A 15,390-nucleotide genomic window follows, 5' to 3' on the forward strand; every position below is an offset into this window, starting at 1 on the left:
CTCAACATCTGCCGAACTGTGATCTGTTGAGACGCTGAGCCATGGGACAAGAGGGCCAGGAGATTGTCTGCCCTTGCCTGGAGAAGATAAGCTCGAGACGTCCGTGTGTCCAACAGAGCTCCAATGAACTCCAATTTTTCAACCGGGACACAGTTGGGATAATTGATCACAAACCCCAGTAGCTCTAGCACTCGAATAGTCATCCGCATGGACTGTAGAGCGCCCACCAGTGAATTGTCGAGATAAGGGAACACATGTACTCCCAGTCTGCGTAGCGATGCTGCGACAACTGCCAGGCACTTTGTAAAAACCCTGGGTGCAGACGCGAGGCCAAAGGGCAGTACACAGTACTGAAAGCGCCGAGTTCCCAACCGAAATTGAAGACACTTCTTGTAAGCTAGGAGTATCAAGATGTGGGTATAGGCGAGGAAGTGACGTCATCACTGGGAGATGGCCGCATGAAAGAGAAGCTCCGGAGGTGCTTCGATATTAAATAAGATCCCACCTGAGAAATTGAGAAAAATCGCGCCACCAAAGCTCCAGCTAAGGTCCGACAGCATGACGACCCAAAAAAAGCTGGAGAAATACCACTTCAAAGCGGACAAAACAGAGGCGGAAGCAGCGCTAGAGAAGACAGCGGGGAAGCGCGGAGCCAAAATGGCGGCTGACGTCTCGGACTCGGAGCTGGAGCATGAAGAGCGCTCGGAGAGCGAAATGGAGCTCACTAAGAGGGATGTTGCCAAATGGTTTCAGGAATTGAAGACGGAGGTTGTAACCTCAAAAAAAGAAATTCAAGCTGCTGTTGCAGAATTGCGTGGAGAAATTCAAGAGATAGGAAACAGAGTGGCCCTAACTGAGGAAAATATAGAGGCAATGGGAGAGGAGCTACAAACTGTGCAAGCTACCCTTAAAGAGGAAAAACGAATCAGAATGGAGTTGGAACTGAACATGGAAGATCTTGAGAATAGATCGCGGAGAGGTAATTTGAGATTCAAAGGGGTCCCTGAGGAGGATCAATTTGGGGAGTGTGAAAGTAATTCAGGAATTGTGTGCATTCATCTTAACTTCGGGGGAGAACTCCCAATCAGAGCATAGAATGGATACTGTGCAGCTTGATAGGGCGCACAGGAGTCTTGGTCCTCGGAGAGGAGATGCACCCAGAGACATTATAGTCTGTTTTCACGAGTTTCAAGCAAAGGAATTGATTTGGAAAGAAGCATGGGGGACATAGCATGGAAGAACTGTAGTGTTAAAGTTTTTCAAGATTTGGCGCAGGCGACTTTGACAAGGAGAAGAGACTTCAAAATGGTGACAACCTATCTGCAGCAGAAGGGTTTAAGGTACAAATGGCTTTACCCGTTTGGCCTGCAATTCACAATGGGCAATCAATCCAAAAAATGTCAGACCACGGAGGGAGCGTGGAAAGCATTGCTGGATCTGGGGTGTAAAGATCTTCCGGCAGAGGGACAGAGGCCGAAAGGAGAGACTTCGGGCTCCGGGATCAGGTCGCAATCGGGATGGACAACAGTTAGAAGAGACAGAAGATGAACATCACTTCCCAGCACATCTAGCCCGGCGCAAGGAGATCAAACTTGACTGTAATGGACTAAATGGTGGTTGGAGTGAGCTGTTGAAGTAGTTAAGGGACTGCTAGGGCTCAAATATAGGAAATGTTGTGGAAAGGGTGAGCGCATGAAGGGTGGATGTATAGATGGGTGAGATTGAATGGGATATGAAGGTACACAGTGGCACCCAGTCGTTGACACACTTGACCTTCAAGAACTAACTGGCAGGAAGGGAGGGAGACCGGTTGAAGACAGGGAAGGGGGGAGGGGGGAGGGGGGAGGGGGTTAGGATGGGTTCATGGAATGTTAATGGCTTAAACAACCCAGGGAAAAGAAGTATTATTTTTAATGAACTCAGGCGTTTAAAGTGGGACATTATCATGCTCCAGGAAACACACATACAAAAGAAAGATCAAAGGTTGCTGCAACATAAGAATTTCGGAAACTATTATGCACTGGCAGACCCACGGGGAGGCAAAATGGGGAGTCTGGCTACATACATTAGGAAGGAGGTTCCATTTCTTAAGGAAGATATGTATACAGAGGCACAGGGGAGATGCATTGCGATAAAAGGGAAACTATATAATCAGACTGTAACAATTATAAATCTATATGCTCCCAACACAGGGCAGGGACAATTTTTTGAATCTCTTCGAGAAGAATTAGCGCGGTTTGCAGCAGGCAGGGTAATAATGGGGGGAGATTTTAATATGACCTGGGCATGGCTGGATCATTCCAAGGGTGAAGGAGGTAATCTCAAACCACATAGAAGTAAGCTAAAGGCTTTAGTCAAGGAGTTGGATCTCCTTGACGTTTGGAGGCTGCAACATCCTAGGCAACGAACATTTTCATTCTACTCGCACGCACAACAGACATACACAAGAATTGATGTGATCTGGGTTAGCCGCTCCCTATGGGAAAGGGTGGGAGAAACAGAAGTAGAGAGCATTCATGCTTCTGACCATGCCCTGGTTTGGATCACGTTCTCGGATCTAGGGCAAGAAAGGAAATCTACCTATTGGAGGTTGAATGAATCATTAATAGGGGATGATAAGATCTGTACAGAGATCCGGGGGGCCATTAAGGAATATATGGAATTTAATGATACGGGTGAGGTGTCTGACGGGAGCTTGTGGGATGCTCTTAAAGTGGTTATAAGGGGACGCCTCATCAAAAATGGAGCGATCCGGAAGCGGGAGCGTGAATCTAGGGAATTGGAGATTAGAGTAAGATTAGCACAACTAGAGGTGGAACATCAGGAGGGAAGGAATCTAGAGGTCTTGCAAAGTTTATTAGAATGTAGGGCTGAATTACAAAAACTGCAGGTGGAAAAAATGGAATTTCAAAGGCATCTCATGCAACAGAAATTCTTCGAATTTAGTAATAAATCGAGTACTATGCTAGCCCGCTTTCTTAAGCAACGTCAGGTCAATAGTACAATAGCGATGATTAAGGGACAGGGAGGGATTCCTTTGTACAGTGACAGGGCTATACGTGACCAATTTGTGCAATACTACACTACCTTATACGCGAAAGGGGCGGAGGTTTCCAGGGGGGAAATACAACAATATTTGCAGGAGTTGGGACTCCAGCAATTATCAGGATCACAAAGGGAGATGTTAGAGCAAACCATAAACCATAAGGTGAAATTAGATCTTACCTGCTAATTTTCTTTCCTCTAGACCCTCCAGACCGGTCAAGACGCGTGGGTTATGTACTCCTACCAGCAGAGGGAGACTGAGAAAACACTGAGCTTTGAACACTGACTATATAACCTGTGCAGTACATACAGTAGCCAGTATAACACTCACAAAGCAGAGCAACAAAAAACACAACTTTAACTTAAACGAATGCAACGAAGACCAAACCGCCGCCCGACAAATATCTGAAGGAGGAATCATACTATTCTCCGCCCAAGAGGCCGCAACCACTCTGGTAGAATGAGCAGAAAACACCTTAGGAACCTCACGGCCCTTCACCAAATAGGCTGACGCAATCGCCTCCTTCAATCATCTTGCTATCGTCGCCTTGGATGCCGCTGCACCCTTTTTAGGGCCACCATGAAGCACGAACAAACGATCCGACACTCTGAACGCCTGTGTTCTAGACAGATAACACCGCAAGATGCGCCGAACATCTAACTTCGCCAGCCGACGCTGTTCCGAATCTCCCGCCAAGTTACCTAAAACAGGCAACGAAATGACCTGATTAACATGAAACTCTGAAACCACCTTTGGCAAAAAGGAAGGCACCGGCCTCAAAGACACCTTTTCCTTGGAAAAGGACAGAAAGGGCTCTCTACACGACAGAGCCTGCAATTCCGAGACTCTCCGAGCTGAGGTAATAGCTACCAAAAAGACCGCCTTCAAGGAAAGATCTTTGCACAAAGCCGCAACCAAAGGTTCAAATGGAGGTCTGACTAAGGCATCTAAAACGAGATTCAAATCCCACGGGGGAACCAACCGCCGACGAGGCGGCTGCAACAACTTCACACCCTTCAAAAAACGAACAACCTCAGGAATAGAAGCAATGGACTTCCCCTGAACCTTCCCCCGAAAACACGACAACGCTGCCACCTGAACCTTCAAGGTAGCCAAGGCCAGACCCCTGTCCAAACCATCCTGCAAAAATTCCAAGACCTCCGCCACCGAGGAACGAAAAGGCATCACCGTCCGCTCTGCACACCAGTGCTCAAACAATCTCCAAACCCGAACATACGCCAATGAAGTGGAGGTTCTGCGGGACTTCAACATTGTATCAATGACTCTGGCAGAAAACCCTTTCTTCCTCAACCTGTGCCTCTCAAGAGCCAAGCCATAAGCGAGAACCGAGCCGGGTCTGGCATAACTATCGGGCCTTGACACAAGAGTACTGTTTCCAACAACTGAAGGGGCTTCGCGACCGCCAACCGCACCAGATCTCCGTACCACGGTCGACGCGGCCAGTTCAGAGCTATCAAAATCACCTGTCCTGAGTGCCGCTCGATGCGCTGGATTACTCGACCTACCAACGGCCACGGAGGAAACACATACAGCAATCCCTGCGGCCAGGGTAACAGCAGAGCGTTGAGACCCTCCGCACGCGGATCTCTCCGACGACTGAAAAACCTTGGGACTTGGGCATTGCGCGCTGTGGCCATCAGATCCATAACTGGCAGACCCCAGACCGACACAATTCGGCCGAACACCGCCTGATGCAGAGACCACTCTCCGGGATCCAGAGTATGCCGGCTCAAAAAATCTGCGTCCACGTTGTCCACCCCGGCCACATGAGCCGCCGAGAGCGCCTGAAGATGACCTTCCGCCCATTGGCATAACAGTGCCGTCTCCTCCGCGACCGCCTGACTCTTTGTGCCCCCTTGACGATTGACATAGGCCACGGCTGTGGCATTGTCGCAGAGCACTCTGACTGCCTTGTGGAGAAGCAGTGACTGAAAACACTGAAGTGCCAACCGAATGGCCCGAGTCTCCAACCGGTTGATGGACCACCTTGCTTCCGCCTGGGACCACCGCCCCTGCGCTACCTGACCGAGACAATGCGCTCCCCATCCTAGCAGGCTGGCGTCTGTGACAAGAACCACCCACTGAGGGGACTCCAACGGCATTCCCTTCTCCAGATTGCAAGTTCTGAGCCACCAACGGAGGCTGCGACGGACAACCGCCGACATCGGTAGACGTACCTCCAACTCCTGCGACAGGGGAGCCCACCGACTGAGTAGAGAAGACTGAAGCTGACGCATGTGCGCCCTGGCCCAAGGAACTACTTCTATGGTTGCCGCCATCATCCCCAGAACTTGCAGGTAAGACCGGGCCATCGGTGACAACAGTGCAAGAAACCGCCGAATCAGGTCCTGCAACTTGCTGATTCTCGGGGGGGAGGGGGGGGGGGGGAGGGGGGGGGGGCAAAAAACACTCGACCCGAGCTCGTATCGAAGAGAACGCCCAGATACTCCAGAGATTGCGACGGTACCAACTGACTCTTGCTGAAATTCACCACCCAGCCCAGCGACTGGAGAAACTGTACCACACGCGACGTCGCCCCCTCGCTCTCCGCCCGGGACTTGGCCCGAATCAACCAATCGTCTAGATACGGGTGCACCAAAATGCCCCTGCCGGCGCAAAGCTGCCGCCACCACCACCATGACCTTGGAAAAGGTGCGGGGAGCTGTTGCCAGACCGAAGGGCAGGGCACAAAACTGAAAGTGCTTCCCCAAAACTGCAAAGCGAAGAAAATGCTGGTGCGCCGCTCGAATGGGAATATGAAGATAAGCTTCTGTCAAGTCCAGAGAAGTTAGAAACTCTCCCTGCCGGACTGCAACAATGACCGACCGCAACGTCTCCATGTGAAAAGAGGGAACTTTGAGCGCTGCATTGACTCTCTTTAGATCTAAAATAGGCCGAAAGGCATCCTCCTTCTTTGGCACCACAAAGTAAATTGAGTAACACCCCGAGCGTTGCTGAGCGGGCGGAACAGAAACCACTGCTTCCAGACTGAGAAGACGACGCAACGTGTCTCGTACTGCTGCTCTCTTGAGCCTCGAGTGACAAGGGGACTCCAGAAACCGTTCGGGCGGAGAGGTCTCGAACTCCAGGGCATAACCATCTCGAACCACTTCGAGAACCCACTGATCTGATGTGATGTGGACCCAGTTCTGGTAAAACTGACTCAGCCGAGCCCCTACACGCACCAGAACCTGGGTCTGCACACCTTCATTGGGCAAGCCGCCCCGAGGTCTGACCTCCCCCGAACGAGCCCCGGACTCCGCGAAGACTCCCGCGAAAGGACTGGGTGCGCTGGAAGAACCGACCTATAGAAGCCCCACTAAACCTACCAGGCCTATACCGTCGAGCCTCACTAAGTCGACCTCGAGAGGAATTACCCCTAACTCCCAGCTTGGGACGAAAATCCGGGAGTCGAGGCACCTTGGCCTCACTAAGGCCTTTCACTAACTTATCCAACTCTTCGCCAAAAAGCCTAGAACCCTTGAAGGGGAGAGAACACAACTTAGCCTTAGAGGCCGCATCCGCGACCCAACCTCTTAACCAGAGAGCCCTACGCGCTCCCACTATCATAGCCATATTTTTAGCCGACGCACGCAACAAATCATACAGTGCATCAGACAAAAAAGATGAACCCGTCTCCAACTTGGCTAAATCCTGTAACCCCGAGGTCCCAACCTCCCCGGGATCATCCAGGAGCTTCTTGGCCCGCGCCACAAGGCCCCCACACACCGAGGCCTGGAGAGCTAGCGCCGACAAGTCGAAGCTTCGCTTAAGAAATGCTTCCAACCTCCTATCCTGGGGTTCACGGAGTGCAGCCCCACCATCTACTGCTGTAACCACTGCATCTACCGTAGGAGCCTTAAGGGAATCCCTATCCTCCTGCGGCAGGGGATAAAGTCTTGCCATTGCCTTAGAAACCTTACACGGCGAATCTGGCGAATCCCATTCCTGGGTAATCATCTCCCTGAGATCCTTGTTCATAGGAAAGGTCCGTGCTCTACACTGAATTCCTTTCACCAAAGGATCCTGCCCAGATTCACCTGCAGCTACCTCAGGATTAAATTTAAGGGTAGATGTGACCTGATCAATGAGCTCCGAAAGCTCATCCCTATGAAAAATCCTGACTACTGAGGGATCTTCCCCAGGAAGGGAGTCCACTGGATCTACCGGACCCTCAAAACCCTCAGACTCTCCCCCATCACTAAATGGGCCTTCCGTGCCCACCTGAGACAGACATTCCTCGTCCTCTGTCCACTCTATCCAGGGTCTTTTAGGCAGCATGGGACTAACCCCCTCCACTCCCTGGGGGGGGGCCCGATTTCCAAGCCTGAAAAAGAGTCCATACAAACTCTGGAGGAAAGCCAACCCCTCCTGGACCCTCATTAGGCACTTTCTGTGGCACAACGGAGGCAACTGGCTCAACCACAGCAGCCTCTGCAGAACGCGCTGAATTCAAAATGGCGGCCGTTCCAGCCGAAACTGAAAGCGCCGCCGCCGGGCCTGCCTGAGTTGCCACTGATAAAGGGGCCGCCGATACCGCCGGGACTTCCGCGGTTAACTCCGGGGGAACTGCCTCCAAACGTTTGGGTTCACCGCACAGCCGACACGGACCGCCCGGCGATTCGATGCCCCGGCGTGAGCACGCGCGACAACGGAGGAGTTTGCCCGCCATAACTCCAAAGGTAAAGGCAGCGTTACCCCGTACCGGCCCCAATGTCAGGCAAGCCCCAAAAAACACTGCTCTCTCGCTCCTAGGACGGAAAAGAACTCCCGTTCGTTCCGCACCAAATAAATAAATATATCTCCCTTAAAGGGACAGAAGACAATTCTGGCAGCTGAAAATTGTACAGCTCTCAAGGCTGCAGTACACAGAAAGCAGCCGAGGCACAAAGCTGCCAGTAACACAGTACTGGAGAGCAGCACAGGGGGAGGGACCCGACAAAGCAGATGTAACACCCCAGGGGGAACTACTGGGCCCCACCGGACCCAGGGCCCCGAAGCACTTTTTTTTTTTTTTGGCAAACCACGTACAGGGTACTTAAAGGATAGAAATCTCTTGAAAGAAACCCAAAATCCTTAATCCCTAAAATCAAAGCTACCTCACCAGACTATTGAAGACTGCACAGGCTGTCCTTCTACCTCTGCTGAGACTGAGAAAATACTGGCTACTGTATGTACTGCACAAGTTATATAGTCAGTGTTCAAAGCTCAGTGTTTTCTCAGTCTCCCTCTGCTGGTAGGAGTCATAACCCACGCGTCTTGACCGGTCTGGAGGGTCGCTGAGGAAAGAAGTGTTTGAAGTGATTAAAAATTTAAAAGGGGGGAAGGCTCCGGGACTCGATGGGTACACGGCCAAATTTTATAAGGTCTTTTCCAAGGAACTGGTGCCTGTCCTATGTAGAGTGGGTAACAGTGGTTTGACAGGTGGATCTTTCCCACCTAGTATGCATGAGGCGGGGATATCGGTTCTGTTAAAGCTGGGGCGTGATCCAGGAGTGTGTGGTTCATATAGACCGATATCCCTGATAAATGTGGATATTAAGATCTTAGCCAAGATAATGGCCAATAGGCTGGGGATAGTGCTGCCGTATTTGATAAATGAAGATCAATCTGGTTTCGTGCCCAAGAGACAGGTGGTAGATAACATAAGGAGATCATTACATATCCTATGGGGTACTCAACAAAGCGAAGAGCCGCTGGCTTTTTTGACAACGGATGCCGAGAAGGCATTCGACAGGGTGGAGTAGAACTATTTATGGGAGGTGATGAGTGAAATGGGATTTGGGGAGAGATTTGTGGGATGGTTACAGTGCCTATATAAATCACCAGTAGCCAGAATACAAGTGAATGGGGGTTACACAGGACAGTTTACGATTCAAAGGGGGACACGGCAAGGTTGCCCTCTCTCCCCATTATTGTTTGCGATTTCCATTGAACCCCTGGCACAGCGGGTGCGAATCCTAACAGATATTAAAGGGGCGAGGATAGGGGATACAGAGCATAAAATAGCTTTATTTGCAGACAATGTCTTGTTTTATGTTGGGTATCCACTATTGACATTGCCTATTATTAAACGGGAACTGGATAGATATGGGGGGATGTCTGGCTTTAAAGTTAATTACGATAAATCTGAATTGATGGGGGTGACTCTCTCAGACAGCGAGGTAAATAGATTGCTGGAGTCCTACTCATTTAAAAAAGCGGCAGGGCATTTTCGGTATTTGGGAATTCAGATTCCGAGGGATTTATCTCAATTATATTTGTTGAATTATATCCCACTGTTTAGGGAAATGAGGAGAGACCTAAGTAATTGGAGGCATGGCTGGCTGTCATGGTGGGGCAGGATAGCAGCAATAAAAATGAATCTGCTCCCCCAGCTTTTATTCTTTTTTCAAACCTTGCCAATCTCAGTCCCTAAGGGAGAGATATCTAGATTACAATCTGAAATATTCCGGTTCATTTGGGGAGGGAAGGGGGCCAGACTTTCCAGGAAGATCATGTGGAGAGCAGTGGATCTAGGGGGTAGAGGTATTCCCAATTTACAATGGTATTACGGGGCGGCCCAATTAAAATTTATGACGGAGTGGAATAGGGGGGATGAGACAGCATTAACAAGGTTGGAACAGCATTTTGTGAAGGGATATTCTCTAAAGGGAGTATTATGGGCTTCCATATCTACTAAAACTTATAAACATATAACGAGGAACCCATTTATCATGCACTTGTTAATGATATGGGGGTCACAAAGGGATAAATTAAGAGGAACGAGAATATTATCCACCAATGCATTAATTACTCAAGAGCCCAGCTTTCCGGCGGGAAGACAGGGAAGGGGATTTGTAGGGTGGGCACGCAGGGGATTGGTCAAATTTAGTGATTTACTAGATTCCGGGGAAATTAGACCCTTTGAGGAACTACAGGTAACATAAGGACTAACACAGACAGATATATTTGCCTACTTGCAAGTTAAACACTTTGTTGGTAAGCAGGGATGGGGTAGTCCTGCAATGGAAAAGGCGGAGACCTTTGAAGACACATGGAGTTTTGTGAGCAAAAGGGGGAAAGGCATAACTCTGTTTTATCGCCATCTCCGGGGGGAGGAATTCATTAAATTTCCATATATGAAGGAGTGGGAGCGAGATTTAGGGAGTGAGCTGAATGTGACTGAGTGGAAATCTATATGCAGGGAGGTGAATAAGGCGTCAATATGTGTATTGATTAAAAAAAATGCATACAAAGTATTAAGCAGATGGTACTACACACCAGACCGTGTGAAAAAGATGTATTCTGATGCTAATGATCAGTGTTGGCGTTGTGGAAAAGCAGTGGGAACGTATTGGCATATATGGTGGTCATGTACTGTTCTGCAAATTTTTGGTCAGATGTTGCAAGCTCTCTCACTAAAGCACTGAAGGTTGATTTCCCCTGTGATCCTAAATGGTGCCTTCTGGGGGGAGGGAATAGAAGGGGTTTGAAATGGCATAGACGCGTAAAACGCATAAGTCTGGCGGCAGCGAAGTCCCTCATAGTTTTTCATTGGAAATCGAAATTGGGACCGACCGGACAGCAATGGGCAGCAAAAATTAAAATAGTGGCCGAGATGGAGAAACTAACAGATCGCAGACTGGGGCGTTTAAAATTGGATGCTGAGGAGTGGGTACATTTGGATAACATACTGGGTGAAATGTAAAGTTTAAGTTACTATGTATAGGGGAAGGGAAGGGAGTTAGTTTGGGTGGGAGAGGGAGGGAGGGGGAAGGGGAATAAATAGATTCAAGGAAGGGAGGAGGGTGGGACAAAAATGGAGAGTGGGTAGGTCGAAAAGAGAACTATGCACTTATACATGTATATGTCTAACTTTGGAGGTATATTGTTCTACAAGGAATGTAACGTTTGTTCAGTATTTTGAGGTGTTATGCTTGTTAAACTCTCAATAAAAACTTTAAAGTAAAAAAAAAAAAAAGATGTGGGTATAGGCATTCTTTAAGCCAAGAGAGCATAGCCAATCGTTTTCCATAATCATGGGAAGAAGGGTGCCTAGGAAAACCATCCTGAACTTTTCTCGGACTAGGAATTTGTTCAGGGCCCTTAGGTAATACTACTACTTATTTCTATAGCGCTACTAGACGTACGCAGCGCTGTACAACTTGAACATGAAGAGACAGTCCCTGCTTGACAGAGCTTACAATCTAATTAGGACAAACAGGACAAACAAGAGATAAGGGAATATTAAAGTAAGGATGATAAAATAAGGGTTCTGAACAAGTGAACAAGGGTTAGGAGTTAAAAGCAGCATCAAAAAGGTGGGCTTTTAGCTTAGATTTGAAGACGGTCAGAGATGGAGCTTGACGTACCGGCCCAGGAAGTCTATTCCAGGAATATGGTGCAGCAAGATAAAAGGAATGGAGTCTGGAGTTAGCAGTGGAGGAGATGCATGCAGATAAGAGAGATTTACCCAGTGAACAGAGTTCCCGGGGAGGAATGTAGGGAGAGATGAGAGTGGAGAGGTACTGAGGAGCTGCAGAGTGAATGCACTTATAGGTCAATAAGAGGAGTTTGAACTGTATGCGGAAACGGATAGGAAGCCAGTGAAGTGACTTGAGGAGAGGGCTAATATGAGCATAACGACCCTGGCGGACTATTAGTCGTGCAGCAGACGTTTGAACAGATTGAAGAGGAGAGAGATGGCTAAGTGGGAGACCTGTGAGAAGCAAGTTGCAATAGTCTAAGCGAGAGGTGATAAGAGCGTGGATGAGGGTTCTGGTAGTGTGCTCAGAAAAGAAAGGGCGAATTTTGCTGATATTATAGAGAAAGAAACAACAGGTTTTAGCAGTCTGTTGAATATGTGCAGAGAAGGAGAGGGAGGAGTCGAAGATTACCCCAAGGTTACGAGCTGATGAGACAGGAAGGATGAGAGTGTTATCCACAGAAAGAGAATGGGAGAGGAGGAGAGGTTGGTTTAGGGGGAAAGGTAAGAAACTCAGTCTTGGTCATGTTTAGTTTCAGATGGCGCTGAGACATCCAGGCAGCAATGTCAGACAGGCAGGCTAATACTTTGGCCTGGATTTCGGCTGAGATTTCTGGTGTGGAGAGGCAGATCTGGGAGTCATCAGGTCTAGGATGGGACGCTTCCCCCCCTGTTTTCGTTTGCACAAGGAAGTACCTGGAATAGAATCCCAGCTCTTCTTCCCCTGGTGGAAAGGGTTCGACCGCACTGGTCTTTAGAAGAGCAGAGAGTTCCTTTGCAAGTACCTGCTTGTGCTGGGAGCTGAAAGACTGAGCTCCCGGCAGACAATTTGGAGGCATGGATTCCAGATTGAGAGTGTATCCTAACCAGACTATTTGAAGAACCCACTGGTCGGAGGTTATAAAAGGCCACCTTTGCTGAAAAAATATTAACCTCCCTCCAACTGGTAAGGCGTCCTGAACAGACACTTGCACTGTGTCTACGCTCCATTGGAGCCAGTCAAAAGCCCGTCCCTTGCTTTTGCTGGGGAGCCGCATGGGCCTTAGGCGCACGCTGTTGACAAGAACGAGCACGCTGGGACTGAGCCTGGGCAGGCTGCCGAGAAGCAGGTGTGTACCTATGCCTATTATAGGAATAGGGAGCACTCTTCCTCCCTTCAAAAAAAACTCCTAGATGAGGAGGTGGTAGCAGAAGACACCCGATGGGAGAGAGAATCCATAGCATCATGGTGCTTTTTGATCTGATCGACCACATCCTCTACTTTTCCACCAAAAAGGTTATCTCCCCCCCCCCCCCCCCCCCCCGGCAAGGAACATCCGCCATTCACTGCTGGATCTTATGATCCAGGTCAGAGACACGCAGCCATGGGAGTCTGCGCAACACTATACTTTAAGCAGCAATTCTGGATGTCACATCAAAAGTGTTGTAAGTACCCCTGGCCAGGAATTTTCGACATGCCTTCTGCTGCCTGACCACCTGGTGAAAAGGTGTGGCGAGCTCCGGAGGAAGCGCTTCGACCAAACGGACTAGTTTCGCCAAAAGGCTTCTTTAGGGGATACCGGGTTTTTAAACCGTGGAAACTGTTCTAAGTAGTACTTGACATGTGCTCGTTGGCGAAACGGGTCCTTTGGGTTTCAGTGGTTTTTCGGGAGAACTACACGCGTCAAGCTAAGCTGAATTTTGATTCATTCTTTCTGAACTTTGCATGCTGGACAGTACACTACATTTGAATGTATTGTTTTTAAGTGCATAAAGAAAAAATATTTAAAAAAATAACAAACATTTTTCCCAACGTTTGTGGTTGGCTGGGGGGTTTTTGACCGATGATTACAACAAACTGGCACCAGACAAACATTGTCTAATGGCCATGGGCTTGCAGTGACAGATCATTACTTATGAGGTCTTTTCCCCTTAACTTCTTTTTTTAAGTGGTGTTAATCACTTGTTGGATACAAAATGTAACAAATAAACAAAAAGTTTTAATGAACTACAAGGAAGACAAAATGTACAATCTTCTCCCCCCCACACACAAACACTTTAAAAGCTTGGCCAGTCAAGAGGTAGCCTGGTAGTGCTGAGTTCTACATCCCTGGGCTACAGAACTGGTCTCAGACAATCCAAGCTATCTTGTCCTCAACTGTCAAGTGGGAGGGGAAAGGATTCCTGAGCAACCAATAACCCCTGCTCTTAACCATGTAACTCCAAATTTTCTCACACCAGCTCAGACTGCACAGAGCTAGCCTACAATTTCATGGAGAATAAGACATGCTGGCTAGCTGAGGTCTGCACAAGACTCTCATAGGGTGATGTCATGAAACTCATGGTTGTCAGTCTCCATGTACTCGAAGGAGAGAACTTAAACCCAAACATACAGACTGCTCTGAAGGGATGATGAAACACAGGGTTCCATAAAAGTTACTAAGTGACAATACCATTTCTTACATCATCTCATCCTTGAACAGAATATTACCACCACTAGCTATTTAATTCACTTACAGAGAAAACACATAAAATTTGAATTACTCTATAAAGTGCTGTAAACGTATATGGCTCTTACAATTTCCTTTTGCCAAAACCACAGCAATGAGGCTTCCCTATCCCTTTTACTACTAGCAACAATTCATAAACTGTATTTACCTCATAATCCATCTCTAGACAGGCAAACATGGGGTTTTCAAAGCCCACGTCAACTCCCACCACATGGTAGACCAGGGTGTTGGCTTTGTGAGCTTCAAGCGGGGAAGAAATAGTCAGACGAGCTGCAGCATCTCTGTTCAGAATGTAAACCAGCTTCTGCTTCTCAATAGCACCTGCAAAAGCAAATCAATCTGCTGAGTAGGAACAGAGACCCAACAGTAAATTAAGGGGCAACCACTCGTCCATCAGAACTTGGGACTTTTACAGTCATCAGCTCCTCATTCACAAATAACTGATCTGAACATGTTTACTTAAAAAAATTCAAAAGCTTACAAACTGACCATTTTTCAAAGTTTATCAAGCACAGTTACATCCATATGATTGCATGTGAAAGCTTAATCACCCCTGTCAAGGAATGACTAAAATTAACGGGGGAAAAAAAAAAGTTAATTCTATTGGGTGCTTTCATGTTTCACTCATCAGACTGCCAGCCCCACTCTTCTCCAATCAATGCAACTGGGCTGGTGCACTGTGTGGGGAGTATGGGGGGGGGGGGGGGGGGGGGGGGCCCAGAGGTGATATATGCATACTTGGGTGTGGGAAGCTATAGGGTGGGGGTACAAATACAAAACACAGGCCCATCAGGCACCAGAGACCAATGGAACACCAGTGGTTGCTTACATAATTTGTGAATCCTATATAATAATTCTCACCTCCAACGTTCTGACGCTGCATGGAACCATGGGTCCCTCGGAGGTGGTCTGCTAAGTGCAGTAGATAACACTGACGTCATGAATCCCACACAGCTCATCGAAACCAATGAAGTGCCACTGATTAGCTGCGCCTCGGATGACGTCACCAGCCCGACGCACAGCAACAAACTGTGACCCAGCCAGCAGCAAACAGCGACCCAGGCGGGGGGGGGGGGGGGGGAGGAAGGAGTAGGGACACACGCGGATCGTGTTTCCCTACTCCTCCCCCTGCCTAGGAATTGCTCGAGACTGGCTGCAAACCTCCCGAACCACCCGCGCACAATAACCACCCTCAAAAAACCGCCGCCACCCTCCCTCTCCAAGTCTGGATTCGGAATGTCGGAGAGGACGAAGAGGGAGGGCAACGAGGCGGCAAGTGTCCAATGTGGAGGAGGCGAGTGAGGGCTCAGGGCGGGGGTCAGGGTCCAGTGGCGACGGGGGAGAGAAAGAGCAGCGGGTCCGACTCC

The 15,390-nt window shown here is 48.7% G+C and overlaps 1 protein-coding gene across 1 annotated transcript in view; it reads right to left on the reverse strand.

The window, feature by feature from the left end:
- LOC115470429 (splicing factor 3B subunit 3-like) overlaps positions 1-15,390 on the reverse strand; it is a gene marked incomplete at its 3' end in the record, with an annotated part of 107,982 nt that overhangs the window by 72,309 nt on the left and 20,283 nt on the right. The window contains 1 exon segment of the mRNA XM_030203607.1: positions 14,172-14,344. Within this exon segment, the coding sequence (XP_030059467.1) occupies positions 14,172-14,344 (173 nt within the window).

Source organism: Microcaecilia unicolor, chromosome 5 (genome assembly GCF_901765095.1).
Source record: "Microcaecilia unicolor chromosome 5, aMicUni1.1, whole genome shotgun sequence".
Lineage (NCBI taxonomy): Eukaryota > Metazoa > Chordata > Amphibia > Gymnophiona > Siphonopidae > Microcaecilia > Microcaecilia unicolor.